At 36.4% G+C, this 24,958-nt stretch overlaps 3 protein-coding genes across 3 annotated transcripts; 1 reads left to right on the top strand and 2 right to left on the bottom strand.

Annotated features, from left to right (window-relative positions):
• Nucleotides 1-2,323: 2,323 nt before the first annotated feature.
• LOC105997051 (olfactory receptor 2B11-like) lies at nt 2,324-3,262 on the top strand. Its single transcript, XM_013031326.1, has one exon. The coding sequence runs from the start codon at nt 2,324-2,326 to the stop codon at nt 3,260-3,262; it is 939 nt and encodes a 312-aa protein (XP_012886780.1).
• A 4,085-nt stretch (nt 3,263-7,347) lies between these two features.
• LOC105997036 (olfactory receptor 2B11-like) lies at nt 7,348-8,286 on the bottom strand. The gene has a single exon (XM_013031311.1). It carries the CDS (start codon nt 8,284-8,286, stop codon nt 7,348-7,350), a length of 939 nt encoding a protein of 312 aa, XP_012886765.1.
• A 14,271-nt stretch (nt 8,287-22,557) lies between these two features.
• On the bottom strand, nt 22,558-23,496 carry LOC105997041 (olfactory receptor 2B11-like). The gene has a single exon (XM_013031317.1). The coding sequence runs from the start codon at nt 23,494-23,496 to the stop codon at nt 22,558-22,560; it is 939 nt and encodes a 312-aa protein (XP_012886771.1).
• Nucleotides 23,497-24,958: the final 1,462 nt, after the last annotated feature.

The raw sequence follows: 24,958 nt of genomic DNA, 5'->3' as shown, positions 1-24,958 counted from the left end.
CAATGCTCAATAGGAAATGTACTCATTACCTTGCTCAAGAAACTGTAACCCCTCTGTACAGCATTTTTACAATAAAAATGTACAAAAAAGAGTCCTGGAAAAAATTTCTGACTCCTAATAAACAATTTCCACTGCTTGAGTGTCTAGTGTACTGAGCAATTGAATGAGTTATTTTATAACACATTTGAGGACAGTGTTGACTTGCTACCAAGCTATTCTCATTTGTGAACTAATTAAACATAAGAATACTTTCCATAAAGAAGTGTGTCACAAGGGATATTCTCTGTTAAGTACCTGGGAGAATAAATGAGTGGCCCATGTAAAAACCAATACCCAAGAGGACTCAGGCACAGTATATACATAACACTTCCACAAAACAGTGTTTGTGTTTTTCTGTATTGCCTAATTCATTATTTTGTCCTTTTGGCATTCATATCAATAGAGAAGAGTAGGAACTTCGATGGTAATTCTCAAATACTCAAGCGTTTGCAACAGTTTCTCCATCTTCTCAAGTATGAAAAGCACTATTGAATTTCTTTATAAGACCTTTTTACCAATATATCTTTGTCAAGATAAGGTAAGGTCTGTGAGAATCATGCATTCTCAGGGAAGGCTGGAATGGATGTAGATGATATTACATATTATACATATGAAAGGTGAGGTGTATTTCATTTCTGGAAGCCTTTTCAAAGTTTGGAAATATCTAATAGCTCTCAGGACAACTGGACTTGTCTTAGTAGTTGATCCTTCTCAGCATCTTGTTTAGACCTACCTTAAAAGCATTTAAATTTCAATAAGCACAGTATCATGAAAGATGAATACCATGATGAGATAGAATCTCTCAGTCAAATGACAGAATATAGTGGGTTTCATGAAATTTAGTTCAACCCTCACAATATAAGCAATCTCCACATTGCCTAATTTTTATCTATCAAAAGGCTGTTTTTCACAAAGGGAGAACACTATTGTGTTCAAAGTAACTCTAATGTGAAAACAAAGTATATTGGTGGGGAAAATGCAAATTGCCTTTGTATTTGAACAAGTCTTTGGAATTTAAATGGGAATTGGCTTCTTTTTCTCTTGATAGCACTTGCTTGTAGGTCAAAACTTGAGTTTCAGTTGTTTATCGTTAGTAGACAATGATAACAGTGTCAAAACCCACTCAATAAGATAAAATTCCTACAAGACAGATTAATTAAATAAATGGTAACATTGAGAGAACAAAGGCTCCAAGTCTAATTCAGGTACTTAAGTCAGAAAAAAACCCAATAAACACACAATTCTTTTTTTTTTTTTTTGTCAGTCATGGGGCTTGAACTCTGGGCTTGGGCACTGTCCCTATGCTCTTCAGCTCAAGGCCAGTGCTCTACTGCTTGAGCCACAGCACCACTTCTGCTTTTCTAGTGATTTATTGGAGATAAGTTTCTCACAGGCTTGCCTGCCTGGGCTGGCTTTGAACTGTGATCCTCAGATCTCAGCCTCCTGAGTAGGTAGGATTACGGGCATGAGTCACCGGTGCCCAGCTCACATAATCCTGGCTCACATAATTCTTAAGTGTGGAGGGAATTATATCTGTGTGATCCAACTTCCTCAACTGATCATTTAGGAAACTGGTGGTAAAATTAAGCTGGGTGCGGTAATGCATTCCTGTAGTTCTTGTACTGGCTACTGTCAGATGACCAGGGTATCACTTGAGCTGCTGAATTCAATACCAACATGGTCAACACAGTGAGACCCTGTCTCATCATCCTTCTCAATTCTGAGTAGCTAAGATAGATCATTTAACTCCAACATTGTCTTAATTTCCATGACAAAATGTTGGTGATTGTGCCTTTCTAATGGATTCCAGATTTTCTGCTCTTTCTATTCATTCTACCTCAAAACTTTAACTCTTTTTACCTTTGCAGCAATGTCTAGCAGCAGCATTTCAGAGGAGCCACGTGATTCAATGCCCCATGACACCCGGAGATAGAAACCCAGAAACTTCATTTTAACAACTTCTGCTGATTTATGTATGGATGATGAAATTTGAAAATGAGAGGACAGACTTATCTCTTTTGTGTGTGATCCCTTTGTGTTTGTTCTACATTATCTTAAGGACTCCTTTCTTGTTAGTCGACTAGTACAATATAAAAAATTGAGATTCACTGGTGGCTGGGAATTCCTTCTAATTTATGGTGTCAGGAGAAAAGGAGTCAACTGGTTCCATACCCTTCATATCATTTGTCACTCAATTTTTTGTACCTCATCTCTGTGTTTGCATGTCCAAAGCATAGTGGAGTTTTAGCTTATTGTGCCTTTGTCCGCATCCTACTCTAAGATAATGACACTAGTGAATGAAAGTCACCCTAAAGAGTTCATTCTACTAGGCTTTGCTGACCGTCCATGGCTGGAGCTTCCTCTGTTTGCTCTTCTTCTGATCACATACCCCATGGCCTTGCTGGGAAACATCGCCATCATCCTGGTGTCCAGGTTAGACCCCCGTCTCCACAGCCCCATGTATTTCTTCCTCACCAACCTCTCCTTTTTGGACATGTGTTACACCACCAGCATCGTCCCTCTGATGCTGTCCTGCTTGGGGAGCTCTACAAAGATAATCAGCTACACTGCATGTGTGGTTCAGCTTTATTTCTACAGCACAATGGGGGGCTCAGAAAGCCTGCTCTTGGCCACGATGTCTTTTGACCGTTATGTGGCCATCTGCAGACCCCTGCACTACACCCTCCTCATGAACCAGCGCACCCGCCTCCTCTTAGTGTCCCTCGTGTGGTTGGGTGGAATGGCCTATTCCTTCTCAGAAGTCACAGTGACCTTCCAACTGCCCCTGTGTGGTCACAATCAACTGGATCACTTGGTGTGTGAGATGCCAGTTCTGATCAAGACTGCCTGTGGTGAAAAGGAAGCTAATGAGCTTGCACTGTCTGTGGTATGTGTTTTTTTATTAGCTGTTCCTCTATGCTTGATTCTGGCTTCTTATGCATATATTGGGCGTGCTATATTGAAGATGAAATCTTCTGAAGGAAGGAAAAAGGCCTTTGGGACATGTTCCTCTCATCTCATTGTAGTTCTTTTATTTTATGGCCCAGCCTTTAGCATGTATCTTCAACCTCCTTCCTCCATTTCCAGGGACCAGCCCAAGTTCATGGCTCTCTTCTATGGAGTGGTGACTCCTACCCTCAACCCCTTCATCTACACTCTGAGGAATAAAGATGTGAAGGGGGCATTAGGCAGCCTGGTGAGGGGCATCTTCACTTCTAAGTGAAATTTTGTAGGCATCAATGTTATTATTTACCAATTAGACCAAATTGATATGGGTTACTCCAACAACATATGCTTATCTCCTAAATCTTTCCCATTGTAATCCAGCGGTTTTTAACATTTTACCTTTATGTTTGTGTTGACTTAGTGATCATTTATTAATATACTGTTCAATCTTGCTTTATTTATTTTCAGTAGGTTCCTCTGTTAATGATTTTTATCTTAATTCTATTGTGACCTGATAAACTATCAGATTATTTCCATTTTCTTACAATGTTAAAGACCTGCTTGTGACTTAAAATGTGATCTATTTTGGGGAAAACTTCATGAGCTTCTGAGAATATTTGCATGTTGCAGCCATTCATTGGAGCATTCTTTGACCTTCACATAACTGTATATTTATCTTTCTAAAATAAAATAATGCATTTGGTGATAACACTTCTATACACATATATAATATACTTCAATCTTATTTACGCCCAACCTTCCTTCCTTGTCACGTTTTCCCCTACTGGTTTCATCTCCCAGTGGTCTCCCTTGAATCTTTATAAGTTTTTCTGTCTGCATATTTGCTTGTCTTTAGGCCTATATTCTACATGTGAGAGAAAACATAAAATAGATCTCTTATTTTGCTCAACAAGATGACCTCCACTTCTGTCCATTTTTGTACAAATAACAAAATTTCATTAATTTTAGGAGAAATGCTCTATTTTCTATATACAATTTCTCTATCCACTCATCCATCATTGGACATCTAGGCTTATTCCACATGATAAACTTCCAAGAACTGAAAGTATAAATATCCAGCTACTACACACACATGTTTGTCCAGCAATATTTACAAGTCATTTTTTTATTAAGATTTTATTATTTTTCCTTGGCACTTGAAGTCCCTTTTCAACTTGAATTAAAGTTGAAAGGCTCATTTGACACTATCCCACAGTATCATAAGTTGTTTTTACTCTTCATTTTCCTTTTTTTCTTTGGAGTGTATTTTCATGAAAAGTGTGTTTAAGTGTAGTTATCATGTCTTTTGTTTGTTCTGGTTTGCTATTGATGCTCAATATACCTTTAAAATTTTCCTTAATGTATTTTTTTAACATGAGTGACTGTTTTACTTTTTAAAAAGTATATTCATCTGTTTGTTAAGCTTTTTAAAATCACTTATCCATATTCTTTTGAAGTTCACCAAGTTTCTCTACAACAGATGTATTATTAAATTCAAGAGATCACCATGATAGTTGCTACCTAATCAGCTTTTGGTATTTTATTTTATTTTATTTATTATTATTATTTTAATTTTTGGGTCTGGTTGTGGGGCCTGAACTCTGGGCCTGGGTGCTGTCCCTCAGCTTTCAGCTCAAGGCTAGCACTCTACCACTTGAGCCACAGCGCCACTTGCGGCTTTTTCTTTTTGCTTATGTGGTGCTGAGGAATCGAACCCAGGGCCTCAGGCATGCAAGGCAAGCGCTCTACCACTGAGCCACTTTCCCAGACCCAGATTTTGGTATTTTATTGGGTTAGGTTAGGTTATGTTTTCTTGAAAAGCATGCTGTTTTGTCCAGTGTGCCATTTCCTGCATAGTGAAGGATTAGGTGTTTATTCCAATCTCTGTAGTTTGACTTTGTTTTCTGGGCATTTTTCTAGTCAAATTATTTTCTCTGAGCCTGCAGTCACTTTCATTATCTCAGGTATATATGGCATATTTCAGTTTTGCTGTCTGCTCATCATATCTTGTCTGCATTCCAGCACTAGAGGGCAATCCAAAGTCAGATTTGTCCTATGTTTGAAGTTGATGTGTTGCTTAGCAACCAGCTACAGCTCCTGCTTGCTGGAGTGGAGTCTGATACATTAAGTCTTCAAGTGTATGCCTGACATACTGGCTGTTCCAGAGTCTCCATCCTTAGGCACTGGTTTGTCATTTTTTTGCTGTTACGAAGATAGTTTTATACACAAAGTTGTTTATAATGTTATGTCCTTATGGCTATAATGACTGCAGCATCTTAGTTATCATCTTTTCACCTTTTCTTGATTGGAGGATTCAATTCATTTATATTCAAGGGGTTACTGATTGGCAAAGACTTGTTACTACTATTCTGTTCATCATTTTCTTGTTGTTTTGTCAAAACTTTGCTCCTTTCTCTAGTCTACCGCTTAGCTAGCCCAGTGCAAAGAACAATTTAAGAGAAGAGTTGTAAAAAAATACAACCAATTTCAATAGGCATGTTATTAATACAATTATTGTCAGGTTTTGCCTCCAAAGTTTAAGATTACTGCATTTATGTATATGTGAGATTAAGACAAAGACTATCTTGACTAGTAAAAATAAAGATATTATATAACATCATGGAATCTGTAGTTTTGATTTGAGACAGATTTGTGGTTTTGGTTTGAAGCTAGATCCTCAAACTCATGATTTCCCCTCAACCTCTGTGCGTGTATTTTAGGAGAGAATTTTTGTTATGTATATATGTATGTACATATGTACGGATGCAGGCATGTATATGTTTGTTAAAATTATAAACATTTTATGACAATCAGCAACAACCAGAAATCATTCCACTGTTAAGTTACTTAGAATTTTTCCAAGCTAAATATAAACATACCCATTGCTTTCAAGAACAAACCATTGAGTGAGTAGATCAGGTTGCTGTTAATTCATTTTTATTTTTATTTCTATATTTTTTATTTTATTGTAAAGGTGGTGAGCAGGGGGGTTACAGTTGCATAAGTAAGGCAATAAGTACATTTGTTTGTAATCATTGTTACCCCATCCCTCTATATCTCCCACTGACCCTTCCCTACTCCTCCATCCCCTGCCCAAGTTGTAATGTTTCTATCCAACATAGTGTCAAGTGTGTATCAAGGTTGCTGTTGTTCATCTGTTGTCTTGCTGTTTCTCTGATTCCCTTTCCCTACCACATATTGCATTGTCTATTATGCAAAACACAAGGTACAAAAACTAAGAGAAATGAAGAAAGAATAAAAAACAATAGAGAAAAAAGAATGAACTACATACAGGGTTCAAGGAGAACCTCTTGTTTCCATATTTTCAGTTTTCAATGATCACACACTAAAAATTTCGAATGACCATTGTTTTCCTTAAGAGTATTCGTTTGTCTTATGTAATAACACAGAATGCAATATTAGTTTTATATTAAAAACCCCAAATGTGTTGTTTTCACACACTGCTGCTAATTTTAGTATAATGTTTTGTTAATGGTGTTAGTTCCACAATAAAGATATAGACATTACATCATTAATGATACATATTTTAAGTATCATTTGTATTCACATTTTGTATCAGTGAAGATTGTCATTTTTTATATAACCATATTATGTATTTCACAAATGCACATTTTTTCTTTCCCATGATGATTATTGAAGTTTGAAAAGACGTTTTAATCCAGTCCATGTACAAAAATGCTTCCAGGTTTTGCTTAATTATCATTATTACTTCTTTCATTTATCCAGAAAGCTCATAATATCTAGAAGGATAATTAAGACATATCTACACTCTCTTTCTCTCTGCTGTTCATTTCAATATTTAAACATAAATTCTCTAGTTTAAAATACATTACTTTTCATGTATAGTTAAAGAAGATTTAAAATTACCCTTTGAAAGAGCAATAGTATCGACATAAACTGAGTTTGATAAACTCATGATTTTTCTACAACCCAGAGTGTTTCACCCTGAATGCAATAAAGCCATGCTCCCCACCTAGACATGGATAAATGATGCATAATATGTCTAAGGTGACACTGATAACGAATCCATTGATGCTATTTGCTGTCATGCTATATTACAATGATTAGCTTGAAATATTGAGTTAATATAATTTATCTTTTACTTAACACATTTACTATTACTATTTCAATTAGAATTAAAAAATTAGTAAAATTTGATTACTAATATGAGTGTAGACTATTTGAGTATAATCTTTGCCTTATATAAGAAGAAAAATTATAAGAAGAAACATAAGATTGTACAAGAAGAACATATAATACCAGTTTAAATGATAAGACAATCACTAGTTACTAGGAAGCCTATGTTACTACTAAAATAAATAACTTGATAGATATCAAGCATTATTTAGAACTGAAGATGCTCCTCACCAGGTTGACTAATGCTCCCTTGACATCCTTATTCCTCAGGGTATAGATGAAGGGGTTGAGAGTAGGAGTCACCACTCCATAGAAGAGAGCCATGAACTTGGGCTGGTCCCTTGTGATGGAGGAGGGGGGCTGCAGGTACATAGTAATTCCTGGGCCATAAAATAAGAAAACTACAATGAGATGGGAAGAGCATGTCCCAAAGGCCTTTTTCCTTCCTTCAGAAGATTTTATTTTCAATATAGCATGTCCAATACATGTGTAGGAAGCCAGAACTAAGCACAGAGGAATAGCTAATATAAAAATGCATATGACAGAGAGTGCGAGCTCATTGGCTTCCTTTTCACCACAGGCAGTCTTGATCAGAACTGGAATCTCACACAACAAGTGATCCAGTTGATTGACGCCGCACAATGGCAGTTGTAGTGTAACTGTGGCCTCTGACACAGCATAGGTAATGCCACACAGCCACACGATGCACACTAACAGGATGCAGAGGCGCTGGTTCATGATGAGGGTGTAGTGCAGAGGTCTGCAGATGGCCACGTAGCGATCAAAGGACATAAGAGCCAGGAGTAGACATTCTGTGGCCCCCATGAAATGAAAAATATAAAGCTGAACCGCACACCCCATGTAGCTGATGGTCTTCTCAGAGCTCCCCAGGTTGAACAGCATCTGAGGGACGATGCTGGTGGTGTAACACATGTCCAAAAAGGAGAGGTTGGTGAGGAAGAAATACATGGGACTGTGGAGCCGGGGGTCTAACCTGGTCACCAGGATGATGGCGATGTTTCCCATCATGGCCATGGGGTATGTGATCAGAAGAACAATGAATAGAGGAAGCTCCAGCCAAGGCTGGTCAGCAAATCCTAGTAGAATGAACTGTTGTGGGTGACTTTCATTGATCACTGTCATTCTCTTTAATTAGTTTCACCTGTAGAAAAAGGATGGAGTTATGGTAATATTATAAAATATAATTGTGCATCGGCCATGTATAGAAGATGAGGTGCAGTCAAGTACCTCATATTATAACATGCCTATAATACAGTATTATAGGGGGCTGAGATCTGATGATTGTGGTTTAAAACTAGCCCTGGCAGGAAAGTCTGTGGGACTCTAATCTCCAATTAATCAGCAAAAAGCCCAAAGTGTAGCTGTGGCTCAAGTGGTAGAGTGCTAGACTTGGGCCAACAAACTAAGAGACAACACTCAGGCCTAGAGTTCAATCCTTAGTTTACACACAAAAGATGAGATGCAAGAGCTTACTAGTATATATAATATATACTAGTTATATGTATATTATATATATACTATGTATATATATAATATATGTGTATATATGTATATAATATGTACATATATATGTACAAAATATATTATATATTATAATAGATTACTGAATTTCCCTTGAAATCCCATTACAAGTTAAAACCAGTTACCTGATTTTAAAAGTATTTTGAAGCTTACTTTTGGATTCTGTATAACAATAATGAAGATTTTAATTTAAATCATTCTTTTAGTGGTGAGATATGATCCATGAAACCAACAATTTTCTGTTAAATGGTTAATGTTCAAATAGAAAGATGAAGAGTGAAGCCACATGGCAAAATTCTGAATTAATTTACTAATCAGTTAATGGAGAAGAGTGTCAGATTGCATTCATATAGGTACAAGGCAGTTTTGGTATGCTTTATTTTCATTAAATCCTCAAAACTACCCTGTGGTTTCTCTAATATAGGAATGTATGAAGATATGAATGTTATTCCAGGAGTGTTCATCAATGATAAGAAAATAATAATAATTTTAATAATTTTAATTGGCCATTTGTGCCCATTGGCATTAGGTCATTGAGAATACATACCAGGCCCTATGATAAAGGACAATGTATTTCCCATACCTATCTGATCATACCTATAATCTTCTAATAATTTAGGATTAAGTATCAAAAAGTAACCAATGTCTTAAATGAATTAAGGAGACAGTGACAGTTTAATTTCAAAATCTGAAGATTCCACTGAAGGTATTGGTATGCCAGTGATGTTTTCTGAAGCAGTGTGCACTGATACTATTCAAGGTATTATTATCCACAGCATAAATTCAGTCTAAGTTCTGTTCATGGTGACTATTCTAAGTTGCAGATAGAATAAATTTGCTAAGAATTGAATTGTTAAAAGTAATATTTAAAAAATGACATCACCTACATTATTAGATTATTAAACTCAAGATGATTATTGTTTCTTTATGTAGGATTATCATCTTCATATCATCTTCATATTTTATTTATTTTATATGATAATAAATATCATATATTATATAATGGCCCACTGGTTAGTTCTTTTGGGGGGGAGCACTGGGGTTTAAACTCAGTTTTGTGTTTGCTAGACAAGCACTGTATTACTTGTGGCATGTTTCTGCCCCTTTTTGCTCTAGCCCCTTTTGACTAGTGTCTCACTTTTTGTGTGGGCCATCTTGGACTACAAGTCTTCCATTTATGTTTCTGGTATAGCTGGGTTGACATGTACATACCACCAGACCATCTTTTTATGTTGAAATGGCATCTTACAAAAACATTATCCCCATTCATATTTTCATTCTGGTGTATGTTAGTCATGTTTTAATTTTTATCATCTATTTAACTCATTTATAACACTTTTTAGTTTTATAGAGAGTAAATATCACAAGAAAAATAACATACTTTTATCTGACATGAAAAACTCTGCTTGAAACATATGCCAGACTTCACACACACACACACACACACACACACACACACACACACATTTGCCAGTCATGGGGCCTGAACTCTGAGCCTGGGCTCTGTCCCTCAGCTCTTCAGCTCAAGGCTAGCGCTCTATCACTTGAGCCACAGTGCCACTTTCAGCTTTTTCTGCTTATGTGGTGCTGAGGAATCGAACCCAGGGCCTCATGCATGCAAGGCAAGCATTCTACCACCGAGCCACCTTCCCAGCCCTGTTTTTGATTTTTCAAAATGTTTCAGTTTTAAATTGTTATTATAAAGGTGATATACAGAAGGTCTATAGTTACGTAAGCCAGGGAAACACATTAAATTTTGACCACATATTAAAAATGATTTATAAGCCAGGTGACACTGACCTTATATGTGTAATATTAGCTACTCAGGAAGCTGAGGTTCACAGTGTGAAGCCAGGCAGGAAGAAAAGTCTATGAGAGTCTATCTCTAATTGTCCAGCAGCATGTCAAACTAAAGGTATGGTTTACCTGGTAGAACACCATTCAAAAGCAAAGAGTAGAAAGTGGCGCTGTGGCTCAGGTGGTAGAGTGCTAGCCTTGAACTGAAGAGCTGAGGGTCAGCACCTAGGCTCAGAGTTCAAGCCCCACGACCAAAAAAGCAAAGAGTAGGAGTATGAAGCCCTCAATTCAACCCCTAGAACTGGGAAAACATGATTTGTATTATAGTGAAATGATTGAATGATGCATTGTTTCTTCATATATTTATAATTTAATATGTCTTAAATTCTCTTTACTGAAATTTAAATCTTTTAGTTTGAAGTAATAGACTGGAAGATAAAGTATTAGGAGATCTAGTTTGTTCTAGAGCCACTAAATTAGGTATCCCCCAAAGGATGGGAAAGGTTTTGTGGGCTGGGAGTTCTCTGATTAGTAGAGCACTTATCTAGGATGCAAGAGGTATTGTGTCGCAAACCCAGAACCAAAAAAAGTGTTTCTGAATTAAAATGTTTTAGGCCTTTTCTATGTGTCTTGGTATCATTGTCTACATATATTCCAGCATTCTCTGAGAATGTATGGTCCATCAAAAACCAGTTTACACTTACCTTACTTAGATAAAAATCCTTCAATAAAAATGGAATTGTGAAGGAATAAACTTGAAAATTTCAAAACTTGCATAGAGTAATGGAGAAGCTGTAGTCCAATGGTGCATATTTAAACATGACCCTCAGAACTTGTAATGTTCAGAAGATACAGGGTACTGAAAGAAAAAAGTCTATGTTACAAAAGCAATACCAAGTATGTCTTATGGGCATTCTATTTGTACACTTTTCTTGTAATCTCTTGGGCCATATTTTCACAGAAGCCATTCACGAATCCTTCTCCCAGCTGAGTCATCAGAGAAATTTCCTTGAACAGTAGTCTCTATGGAAATGCTTCTTATGTACAATTAGCTATCTGGTGAAGTGTGTTTTAGAGTAAGTCCCTGTTAACTGTGATCTAAATATTTAATTTGCAAATGTACTAGATTTTACCTTTGAATCATAAAATAATGAACAGTAAACCATAGCAATAAATAGATAATTAAAATACAGAAAATCAGAGCTAGTTTATTAAATGATTTTCTGGAATTTAAATGTCTATTTGCATATATTAGTTACATTAGAAGAGTTCATCACAATATTTCCATACATGTATATAAAGTACTTTCACCATATTCACATTCCTTAACCCTCTGTGTACACCCTCCCAAATCCTGCTGGTAGACTTCAAACATAGCTTGTTTTTATATTTTCATTCTTTCTTTGGTTTGGTTCATAGATTTTTTTTTTACATTTTTAATTTACCAATTAATTAATTATTGTTACTATAAAGGTTATATACAGAGGGGTTACAGATATACGTTAGGTGTTGATTACATTTTTTTTTTTTCTTAGTTGAGGGGCTTGAACTCTGGGCTTGGGTGCTGTTCCTCAGCTCTTCACCTCAAGGCTAGTGCTCTAACACTGAAGCCACAGCTCCACTTGCTACTTTCTGGTAGTTTTCTGGAGATAAGAGTTTCACAGACTTTCCTGCCCGGGCTGGCTTTGAACCATGATCCTCAGATCTCAGCCTCCTGAGTAGCTAGGCTTACAGACCTGAGCCACCAGTGCCCAGCTCAACTCAGGGGTGGCTTTAGCTGTATTTCCTTTTTCTTTTTTTGTCAGTCATGTGGCTTGAACTCTGGGTCTGGGCACTGTCCCTTAGCTCTTCAGCTCAAGGCTTGCACTCTATCACTTGAGCCACAGCACTATTTCTTACATTTTTTTTTTTTTTGGAACATTGCTACCCCTTCCTTCACTTTCTCCTAGTTTTTCCCTCCTGTCTCCCCTTACAAGTTGAATAGTTCATTTTCAAATAGTGCCTAGTGAGTATCACTGCTACATTTGTTTATCCTATGACCCACTCTTTCTGTGTTACCCTTATCTTCCCAAGGACAGATAAACTAACAAAGAAGAATGAAGGTAAAGAAAACAAAACAACAACAAAGAGAAAAACACTTTTTGTTTCTATTTCTTGGAATTCATTTTGATAAATATTATTTTAAATGATCATATGCACATAGCTATTGAGCCTTTATGATCCTCTCTTAAGATTATCTTCCTTTTGGTAATATTTTCATTAGCATCAATTAGTTGTACAAGGGACTTTCATTTTGACACACCCATACATACATATAATGTAGCTTGATCAGACTCACCACCATTCTCCCTCTTTCCTTTCCAAACCAATCTCTCAAGTTTTAGTTTCCTATTTCCACAGATGTCTATAAAGTATTTTGGTTATAGTCAACCTCCTTCACCCTCCCTATTCACTTTGCCCTTCCTACTACTACCCACACCCCAGCAGGATGTTTCACATTCCTATCATTCATTTTTAAAGGGTATAATTCTTTTTTAGTGTATACTAATTATACAAAGGAGTTACATTATGGTATTTCACACATGCATTTATTATGTTTTAATCAGATTAGCTGCATTGATTGTTCTCTTTATCCCCTCTGTCTCCTCATTATTCAACAGGTTTGAGTGTCTGTATGCCATCTTCCTACATAGATGCAATGGATTTCAACATTATTCACCCTCCACCTGTCTTTCACTCTCCCATTTCTCATTCATTCCCCAAACAGTCAATCACAGTCATGGAATAGATGTGTGGTGGATATCTTTTCATAAACTAATCTTCCCCATAGCCAACAACTGAGCAAACAATTCTCCAAAGAAGAAAAAAATGGCTGATAAAAACATGAAAAATATATCTTTGGCCACATATACAAATCAAAATGGTACTTTAGAAAGAGTGGTGATTAACAAGAACACAAATAAATGCTGGCAAGGATGTGAAGACAAAGAAACCCCTTATACATTGTTGATAGGAATGTAAACTAGTGCCACCATGATGGAAGGCTGTATGGAGATTCCTCAAAAAATGAAAAACGGAACTATCCTATAAGCCAGTGATATCATTCTTTGTATTTATTTATTTAATTGTGAAAATACTGTACAGAGGGGTTACAATTACACTGGCAAGGTAATGAGTACATTTCTTATCAAGGATTGTTGCCTCCTCCTTTGCTTCCCCTTCCCATCCCTTCCCATCTTCCCTGACCCCACCCCCCAGTGATATCACTCAAGAATTTATTTAAAAAAATTGCAGGTCAGGATAAAATGAAGGCATCTACCAACTCATGTTCATTGCAGTACTAATCACAATAGCCCAGTCATGGAAACAACTCAGATTTCCTTACAGTCAATGAATGGATCAAGAGTGATTTAGTACTTATTAGCATACCTTAATTGTAAAAAGTTTCATTGTAATATTTCCATAGATACATCAAATATACTTTAAACAAGTTCTACCCTTCTATTATATTCTATTACCCTCCTTCCTACCTCCATTTTAAAATAGAATTTAATTATTATATTTACAAGTATCATAGAAAAGTTATATATATTATAATATATTTATTATAGTATATATTGAGTAATAACAGACAGAAAAATAGAGCAAATGAGAAATACACACAGAGAACAATAGAATCCAGACAAAAATGCAAAAGTACTGAACTTGGGGTTTATAAAGAAAACATTGAACTCTAACATTGAGTGCACAGTAAAATGGTAATGGAGAGAATTTGTATGGAAATAAAAGACAGGCCCCAGGTCAGATAAAATGATATTAAGCGAAATGAATCCCAAGATAGGGACACAAGTAGTTTTTTCTTTCTTGCTATTGTTTCTAACATATTTATAAAGGTACTATGTGATTTTTTTGTTGCTTTGTATGTCCCTCCCCCATGGTATAACCCCTGTTTTCATGTATTTGATGTTGGTATAATTTGGGGAGGGGAAGGGAAAAAACAAAATGTTTATATAGGGATACAGGTGGACCCATTACAACAATGAGATGTAGAAGACACTATGTTGAAAAAATGAACTTTATTATTTAGGCAGGGGGGTGAGGGGGGGAGGGTCTGGTGTTGGTGTAGTTGAGGAGGTGGGAGGGATGGAATAGTAGGGGAAAAACAAAGGAGGAGGCAACAGTGCTTGATAAAAAATGTACTCATTACCTTGCTCATGTAACTGTAAGGCCTCTGTACAGTATTTTCACAATAAAAACTTATTAAAAAATAAGAAAGCTTCTAGAAGATCCATAGATGTACATCATCAAACACTCAAGAAAAAAATCCAAGGTGGGAGATCAACATACCACATGACACACAGATGCAAGTGAAGTCCAGCTTCTTTTAAAAAGTATATAGATCCAAACCCCAAAGGGTTCCCCACTCTACTACTTAAGTTAAGGTTTTGCTTAAGTGTCATCAGAAGCTACTGGGGTGTAAAGAGGAATGCTAACTGAAGTTAAGCTGACATGTGAAAGCCTAAAATTACTAAAAAATGAGCCACTGAGCTGTGAGGACTCCTGTACTAGTGGCAGAGATGAAACTATAACATGAATTGTACTTTCGTAAGTGTTAAGTCCAAGAATTGTGAAGCACAAAGATTGCATACAATCCCTTGCTTGGCCCAGTTACTGCATGCTTCATTGTCTCCACTGCCTGTGTACTTGTGGAGAAACAGAGATTAGGGGGCCACAGCCACTGCTTGGGAATTTAGTGCCCAGAAGAAACCAATATAGATAGAGACACACATCTTGGGACATCTTTTGCTCATGGACCAGGCACTGATGGAAGGCAGCCTCTACATTCCCTGCACCAGTAGGTTTGCTTCCAGGTCAATGTTGTCCTGAATTTCACATACCACAGAAACCAGGCCATGGTGCAGCCCCTTTATAATCTCTATCACCCCAACTTCTTAAAATTCAGAGAGGCAAGGCAAACAAAAAAAGCTGCATTCTCTCAAAGGAAACTGGAAGGATAAACCTCAGGATTAATGATCTACTCTCTTTAGGACAGAGAGGAAAAAATATTGATTGCTGTGTTTTTGTTTTTTACATTTTTAAAGTGATGGTTGTAGTTAGATGACTGCTTTTCTCCTTTCCCTTTTTCTTTTTTCTTTTTGATTCATTTGTCTTTTTCTGTCCTCATTTTATACTGCTCCCACAATGATTCTAGCTTTCCCTGTTTCTCTATTCCAGTCTTTTTCTTCTCTTTCCTATTTTACATTTTCTCTTCTTGATCCCTCTTTATTTTATAGTACTTGATTAAAAAAAGCTCTAAATATTAATTTTCAAACTCCAGTGTACTGAGCAATTGAATGGGTTATTTTATGACACTTTCGAGGACAGTGTTACCAAGCTATTCTTATTTGTGAAGGAATTAAACATAAGAATACTTTCCATAAAGAACTGTGTCCCAAGGAATATTCTTTGTTAAGTCACCTGGGAGAATAAATGAATTGTCCATGTAAAAAACAATGCCCAAGGTACGCGCTGGTGGTTTCAGCCTGTAATCCTAGCTACTCAGGAGGCTGAGATCTGAGGATCACAGTTCAAAGCCAGCTTGGGCTAGAAAGTATGTGAGACTCTTATCTCCAATAAACTACTTATAAAAACTGGAAGTGGCACTGCGGCTCAAGTGGTAGAGTGCTAGTCTTGAGCTGAAGAACTGAGGGACAGTGCCCAGGTACAGAGTTCAAGCCCCACAACTGAAAAAACAACCAAACAAAAAACACAAAATAAATTTCCAAGAGGACTCAGGCACAGTATATACATAACACACCCACAAAGCTGTTTACATAGTTTTCTGGATTGCCTAATTCAGTATTTTGTCCTTTTGACATTCATATCAATAGAGAAGGCTAGGAACTTTGATGGTAATTCTCAAATACTCAACCATTTGCTACAATTTCTCCATTTTCTCAAGTATGAAAAGCATTACTAAATTTTTTTATAAGACCTTTTTACCTGTTTATCTTTGTCAAGACAAGGTAAGCAATTAGATGTCTGTGAGAGTCATGCATTCTGAGGGAAGGCTGGAATGTGTAGATCATGAAGGGTTTTCAAAGCTTGGAAATCTCTAATAGCTCTCAGAACAACTAGACTTGTTTTAGTAGTTGATCCTTCTCAGCATCTTATTTAGACCTACCTTAAAAGCATTTAAATTTCAATAAGCACAGTATCTGAGAGATGAATACTGGGATGAAATAGAAATCTCTCACATAATCAAATGACAGAATATAGTGGGTTTTATGAAACTTAGTTCAACACTTACAAACCCTACATTGCCTAATTTTTTCTATCAAAAGACTGTTTTTCACAAAGGGAGAACACTATTGTGTTCAAGGTAACTCATCTGAAAACAAAGAATGTTGGTAGAGAAAATGCAACTTGCTTTTGGCTTTGAACAAGTCTTTGGAATTTAATTGGGAATTTGGTGTCTTTTTCTCTTGATAGTAGTTGCTTGTAAGGTCAAAATTTGAGTTTCAGTTGTTTATCGTTAGTAGACAATGATAATGCTGTCAAATCTCACTCAATAAAATTCCTATAAGACAGATAAATTAAATAAATGGTAACATTGAAAGAACAAAGGCTCCAAGTCTCATTCAAGTATTTAAGTCAGAAATAGAATATAAACACATAATTCTTAAGTGTGGAGGGAAGTATATCTCCTCAACTGGTAATTTAGGTAAAATTAAGCTGGGTGTGGTAACGTATCCCCGTAGTTTCTGTACTGGCTAATGACGGATGACCAGAATATCACTTGAGCTGCTGAATTCAATACCAACATGATCAACACAGTGAGACCCTGTCTCATCATCCTGTCCAATTCTGAGTAGTTTAGATCACTTAACTCCAAAGTTGTCTTAATTTCCATGACAAAGTGTTGGTGACTGTGCCTTTCTTAGGGATTCCAGATTTTCTGCTCTTTCTATTCATCCTACCTCAAAACCTTAACTGTCTTTAACTTTGCAGCACTGTCTAGCAGCAGCATTTGAGGGCCCACGTGATTCAATGCCCCATGACACAGCTATGCTAACAGGCACCCGTAGATAGAAACCTAGAAACTTCGTTTTAACAACTTCTGCTGAATTTTTATGGATGATGAAATTTTAAAATGAAAGCACAGGCATATCTCTTTTGTGTGTGATCCCTTTGTGTTTACTCTATATTATATGAAGGACTCTTTTCTGGTCAGTGTTCTAGTACAATATAAAAAATTGAGATTCAGATTGTTTAGTTCACTGGTGGCTGGGAATTCCCTTTAATTTATGGTGTCAGGAGAAAAGGAGTCAACTGGTCCCACACCTTTCGTATCATTTGTCACTGAATTTATTGTGCCTTATCTCTGTTTTTGCATATCAAAGCTTAGTAGTGTTTTAGCCTATTGTGACTTTTTCCTCATCATATTCTAAGCTAATGACACTAGTGAATGACAGTCACCCCAAAGAGTTCATTCTACTAGGCTTTGCTGACCGTCCATGGCTGGAGCTTCCTCTGTTTGTTCTTCTTCTGATCACATACCCCATGGCCTTGCTGGGAAACATCGCCATCATCCTGGTGTCCAGGTTAGACCCCCGGCTCCACAGCCCCATGTATTTCTTCCTCACCAACCTCTCCTTTTTGGACATGTGCTACACCACCAGCATCGTCCCTCAGATGCTGTTCTGCTTGGGAAGCTCTACAAAGATAATCAGCTACACTGCATGTGTGGTTCAGCTTTATTTCTACAGCACAATGTGTGTGGGGGGGGGTGTTTGGAAAGCCTGCTCTTGGCCACGATGTCTTTTGATTTCTAGATGGTCATCAGCAGACCCTCTTCATGAGCCAGCGCACCCACCTCCTCTTAGTGTTGATCGTGTTGTTGGGTGGAATGGCTTATTCCTTCTTAGAAGTCATAATGACTTCCAGTTGCACCTGTGTGCTCATAATCAACTGGATCACTTCTATGTGAAAATTTGTAGACATCAATTTTATTAGTTGCCAGTTAGACCAAGTTGATATGGTAACTTCAACAATGCATGCTTGTCTCGTAAATCTTTTTCATTTTAATCCAGCAATTTTTAACATTTTGCCTTTATGTTTGTGTTGACTTAGTGATCATTTATCAATATACTGTTTGATCTCTTTTTGTTGGATTTTCAGTAGATTCTTTTGCGATTGATTTTTATCTTAATTCTATTGTGACCTGATAAACTACCAGATTATTTCCATTTTCTTACAATGTTAAAGACCTACTTGTGACTTAAAATGTGATCTATTTTGGGGAAAACTTCATGAGCTTCTGAGAATATTTGCATGTTGCAGCCATTCATTGGAGCATTCTTTGACCTTCACATAACTGTATATTTATCTTTCTAAAATAAAATAATGCATTTAGTGATAACACTTCTATACACATATATAATATACTTCAATCTTATTTACGCCCAACCTTCCTTCCTTGTCACGTTTTCCCCTACTGGTTTGATCTCCCAGTGGTCTCCCTTGAATCTTTATAAGTTTTTCTGCCTGCATATTTGTTTGTCTTTAGGCCTATATTCTACATGTGAGAGCAAACATAAAATAGATCTCTTATTTTGCTCAACAAGATGACCTCCACTTCTGTCCATTTTTGTACAAATAACAAAATTTCATTAATTTTAGGAGAAATGCTCTATTTTCTATATACAATTTCTCTATCCACTCATCCATCATTGGACATCTAGGCTTATTCCACATGATAAACTTCCAAGAACTGAAAGTATAAATATCCAGCTACTACACACACATGTTTGTCCAGCAATATTTACAAGTCATTTTTTTATTAAGATTTTATTATTTTTCCTTGGCACTTGAAGTCCCTTTTCAACTTGAATTAAAGTTGAAAGGCTCATTTGACACTATCCCACAGTATCATAAGTTGTTTTTACTCTTCATTTTCCTTTTTTTCTTTGGAGTGTATTTTCATGAAAAGTGTGTTTAAGTGTAGTTATCATGTCTTTTGTTTGTTCTGGTTTGCTATTGATGCTCAATATACCTTTAAAATTTTCCTTAATGTATTTTTTTAACATGAGTGACTGTTTTACTTTTTAAAAAGTATATTCATCTGTTTGTTAAGCTTTTTAAAATCACTTATCCATATTCTTTTGAAGTTCACCAAGTTTCTCTACAACAGATGTATTATTAAATTCAAGAGATCACCATGATAGTTGCTACCTAATCAGCTTTTGGTATTTTATTTTATTTTATTTATTATTATTATTTTAATTTTTGGGTCTGGTTGTGGGGCCTGAACTCTGGGCCTGGGTGCTGTCCCTCAGCTTTCAGCTCAAGGCTAGCACTCTACCACTTGAGCCACAGCGCCACTTGCGGCTTTTTCTTTTTGCTTATGTGGTGCTGAGGAATCGAACCCAGGGCCTCAGGCATGCAAGGCAAGCGCTCTACCACTGAGCCACTTTCCCAGACCCAGATTTTGGTATTTTATTGGGTTAGGTTAGGTTATGTTTTCTTGAAAAGCATGCTGTTTTGTCCAGTGTGCCATTTCCTGCATAGTGAAGGATTAGGTGTTTATTCCAATCTCTGTAGTTTGACTTTGTTTTCTGGGCATTTTTCTAGTCAAATTATTTTCTCTGAGCCTGCAGTCACTTTCATTATCTCAGGTATATATGGCATATTTCAGTTTTGCTGTCTGCTCATCATATCTTGTCTGCATTCCAGCACTAGAGGGCAATCCAAAGTCAGATTTGTCCTATGTTTGAAGTTGATGTGTTGCTTAGCAACCAGCTACAGCTCCTGCTTGCTGGAGTGGAGTCTGATACATTAAGTCTTCAAGTGTATGCCTGACATACTGGCTGTTCCAGAGTCTCCATCCTTAGGCACTGGTTTGTCATTTTTTTGCTGTTACGAAGATAGTTTTATACACAAAGTTGTTTATAATGTTATGTCCTTATGGCTATAATGACTGCAGCATCTTAGTTATCATCTTTTCACCTTTTCTTGATTGGAGGATTCAATTCATTTATATTCAAGGGGTTACTGATTGGCAAAGACTTGTTACTACTATTCTGTTCATCATTTTCTTGTTGTTTTGTCAAAACTTTGCTCCTTTCTCTAGTCTACCGCTTAGCTAGCCCAGTGCAAAGAACAATTTAAGAGAAGAGTTGTAAAAAAATACAACCAATTTCAATAGGCATGTTATTAATACAATTATTGTCAGGTTTTGCCTCCAAAGTTTAAGATTACTGCATTTATGTATATGTGAGATTAAGACAAAGACTATCTTGACTAGTAAAAATAAAGATATTATATAACATCATGGAATCTGTAGTTTTGATTTGAGACAGATTTGTGGTTTTGGTTTGAAGCTAGATCCTCAAACTCATGATTTCCCCTCAACCTCTGTGCGTGTATTTTAGGAGAGAATTTTTGTTATGTATATATGTATGTACATATGTACGGATGCAGGCATGTATATGTTTGTTAAAATTATAAACATTTTATGACAATCAGCAACAACCAGAAATCATTCCACTGTTAAGTTACTTAGAATTTTTCCAAGCTAAATATAAACATACCCATTGCTTTCAAGAACAAACCATTGAGTGAGTAGATCAGGTTGCTGTTAATTCATTTTTATTTTTATTTCTATATTTTTTATTTTATTGTAAAGGTGGTGAGCAGGGGGGTTACAGTTGCATAAGTAAGGCAATAAGTACATTTGTTTGTAATCATTGTTACCCCATCCCTCTATATCTCCCACTGACCCTTCCCTACTCCTCCATCCCCTGCCCAAGTTGTAATGTTTCTATCCAACATAGTGTCAAGTGTGTATCAAGGTTGCTGTTGTTCATCTGTTGTCTTGCTGTTTCTCTGATTCCCTTTCCCTACCACATATTGCATTGTCTATTATGCAAAACACAAGGTACAAAAACTAAGAGAAATGAAGAAAGAATAAAAAACAATAGAGAAAAAAGAATGAACTACATACAGGGTTCAAGGAGAACCTCTTGTTTCCATATTTTCAGTTTTCAATGATCACACACTAAAAATTTCGAATGACCATTGTTTTCCTTAAGAGTATTCGTTTGTCTTATGTAATAACACAGAATGCAATATTAGTTTTATATTAAAAACCCCAAATGTGTTGTTTTCACACACTGCTGCTAATTTTAGTATAATGTTTTGTTAATGGTGTTAGTTCCACAATAAAGATATAGACATTACATCATTAATGATACATATTTTAAGTATCATTTGTATTCACATTTTGTATCAGTGAAGATTGTCATTTTTTATATAACCATATTATGTATTTCACAAATGCACATTTTTTCTTTCCCATGATGATTATTGAAGTTTGAAAAGACGTTTTAATCCAGTCCATGTACAAAAATGCTTCCAGGTTTTGCTTAATTATCATTATTACTTCTTTCATTTATCCAGAAAGCTCATAATATCTAGAAGGATAATTAAGACATATCTACACTCTCTTTCTCTCTGCTGTTCATTTCAATATTTAAACATAAATTCTCTAGTTTAAAATACATTACTTTTCATGTATAGTTAAAGAAGATTTAAAATTACCCTTTGAAAGAGCAATAGTATCGACATAAACTGAGTTTGATAAACTCATGATTTTTCTACAACCCAGAGTGTTTCACCCTGAATGCAATAAAGCCATGCTCCCCACCTAGACATGGATAAATGATGCATAATATGTCTAAGGTGACACTGATAACGAATCCATTGATGCTATTTGCTGTCATGCTATATTACAATGATTAGCTTGAAATATTGAGTTAATATAATTTATCTTTTACTTAACACATTTACTATTACTATTTCAATTAGAATTAAAAAATTAGTAAAATTTGATTACTAATATGAGTGTAGACTATTTGAGTATAATCTTTGCCTTATATAAGAAGAAAAATTATAAGAAGAAACATAAGATTGTACAAGAAGAACATATAATACCAGTTTAAATGATAAGACAATCACTAGTTACTAGGAAGCCTATGTTACTACTAAAATAAATAACTTGATAGATATCAAGCATTATTTAGAACTGAAGATGCTCCTCACCAGGTTGACTAATGCTCCCTTGACATCCTTATTCCTCAGGGTATAGATGAAGGGGTTGAGAGTAGGAGTCACCACTCCATAGAAGAGAGCCATGAACTTGGGCTGGTCCCTTGTGATGGAGGAGGGGGGCTGCAGGTACATAGTAATTCCTGGGCCATAAAATAAGAAAACTACAATGAGATGGGAAGAGCATGTCCCAAAGGCCTTTTTCCTTCCTTCAGAAGATTTTATTTTCAATATAGCATGTCCAATACATGTGTAGGAAGCCAGAACTAAGCACAGAGGAATAGCTAATATAAAAATGCATATGACAGAGAGTGCAAGCTCATTGGCTTCCTTTTCACCACAGGCAGTCTTGATCAGAACTGGAATCTCACACAACAAGTGATCCAGTTGATTGACGCCACACAATGGCAGTTGTAGTGTAACTGTAGCCTCTGACACAGCATAGGTAATGCCACACAGCCATACGATGCACACTAACAGGATGCAGAGGCGCTGGTTCATGATGAGGGTGTAGTGCAGAGGTCTGCAGATGGCCACATAGCGATCAAAGGACATAAGAGCCAGGAGTAGACATTCTGTGGCCCCCATTGTGTTGAAGATATAAAGCTGAACCGCACACCCCATGTAGCTGATGGTCTTCTCAGAGCTCCCCAGGTTGAACAGCATCTGAGGGACGATGCTGGTGGTGTAACACATGTCCAAAAAGGAGAGGTTGGTGAGGAAGAAATACATGGGACTGTGGAGCCGGGGGTCTAACCTGGTCACCAGGATGATGGCGATGTTTCCCATCATGGCCATGGGGTATGTGATCAGAAGAACAATGAATAGAGGAAGCGCCAGCCAAGGCTGGTCAGCAAATCCTAGTAGAATGAACTGTTGTGGGTGACTCTCATTGATCACTGTCATTCTCTTCAATTAGTTTCACCTATAGAAAAAGGATGGAGTTATGACAAAATGATAAATTATTATTTCCCATTGACCATGTATAGAAGATGAGGAGCGGTCAAGCACTTATGGCACCTTCTCTTATTACTGTTTACTCAGGAGGCTGGGATTTGAGGATTGTGGTTTAAAACCAGCCCAGGCAGGAAAGTCTTGGAACAATTACCTCCAATTAATGAGCAAAAGCCAGAAATGTAGCTATGGCTCAAGTGGTAGAATGCTAGACTTGAGCCAAAGTTCACCCATTAACATTTTTTTTATTTTTGATATTTTGATTTTACTTTTTTTGTTTTTAATTGTTATTATAAAGGCAACATACAGAAGGGTTACAGTTAAGTCAGGTAATGAGTCACCCACTAAATTTTGACCTATTAAAAATGATTTGTAAGCCAGGTTGTAGTGGCCTCATATGCATAATCTTAACTATTCAGAAGGCTGAGTATCTCAGTGTGAAACCAGGCAGGTAGAAAAGTCTATAAGAGTCTATTTCTAATTGTCCAGCAGCATGTTAAACTAGAGGTATGGTTCAACTGGTAAAAGTCCACAACCAAGGAGCAACAGTATTAAGTCCTCATTTCAATCACCTAAAACTGGGAAAAAATTACTTGTGTTATAGCCACATGATTGAATGATGCATTCTTTCTTCACATATTTGGAAATTTAAATTTGTTAATTTGCTGAAATATGGTTATTTACTGAAATTTAAATGTTTTAGTACTGTTTGAAGTAATAGATGGAAGATAAGTACTAAGAGATCTAGTTGGTCCTGGAGCCACTAAATTAGGTATCCCCCAAAGGATGGGAAAGGTTTTGTGGGCTGGGAGTTCTCTGATTAGTAGAGCACTTATCTAGGATGTGAGAGGCATTGTGTTACAAACCCAGAACAAAAAAAAAGTGTTTCTTAAATAAAATGTTTTAGGCCTTTTCTATGTGTCTTGGTATCATTGTCTACATATATTCCAGCATTCCCTGAGAATGCATGGCCCATCCCAACCAGTCTACACTTACCTTACTTAGATAAAAATCCTGCGATAAAAATGGAATTGTGAAGGAATAAACTTGAAAATTTCAAAACTTGCAGAGAACAATGGAGAAGCTGTAGTCCAATGGTGCATAGTTAAGCATGACCTTCAGAACTTGTAATGTTCAGAAGATACAGGGTACTAAAAGAAGAAAAAAGTCTATGTTACAAAAGCAATACCAAGTATGTCTTATGGGCATTCTATTTGTATGCTTTTCCTATAATCTCGTGGGCCATATTTTCACAGAAGTCATTCATAAGTCCTTCTCCCAACTGAGTCACCAGAGAAAGTTCCTTGGAACAGTCTCTATGGAAATGCTTCTTATGTCCAATTAGTTATCTGGTGAAGCAAGTTTAACAACAAACCCTTGTTAAATGTGATCTAAATAAACACATTTGATTTCC

Source organism: Dipodomys ordii, unplaced genomic scaffold (assembly GCF_000151885.1).
Source record: "Dipodomys ordii isolate 6190 unplaced genomic scaffold, Dord_2.0 Scaffold138, whole genome shotgun sequence".
Taxonomy (NCBI): Eukaryota; Metazoa; Chordata; class Mammalia; order Rodentia; family Heteromyidae; genus Dipodomys; species Dipodomys ordii.
The sequence above is the reverse complement of the archived record's forward strand: the minus strand, read 5'-3'. Positions and strand labels throughout refer to the sequence as shown.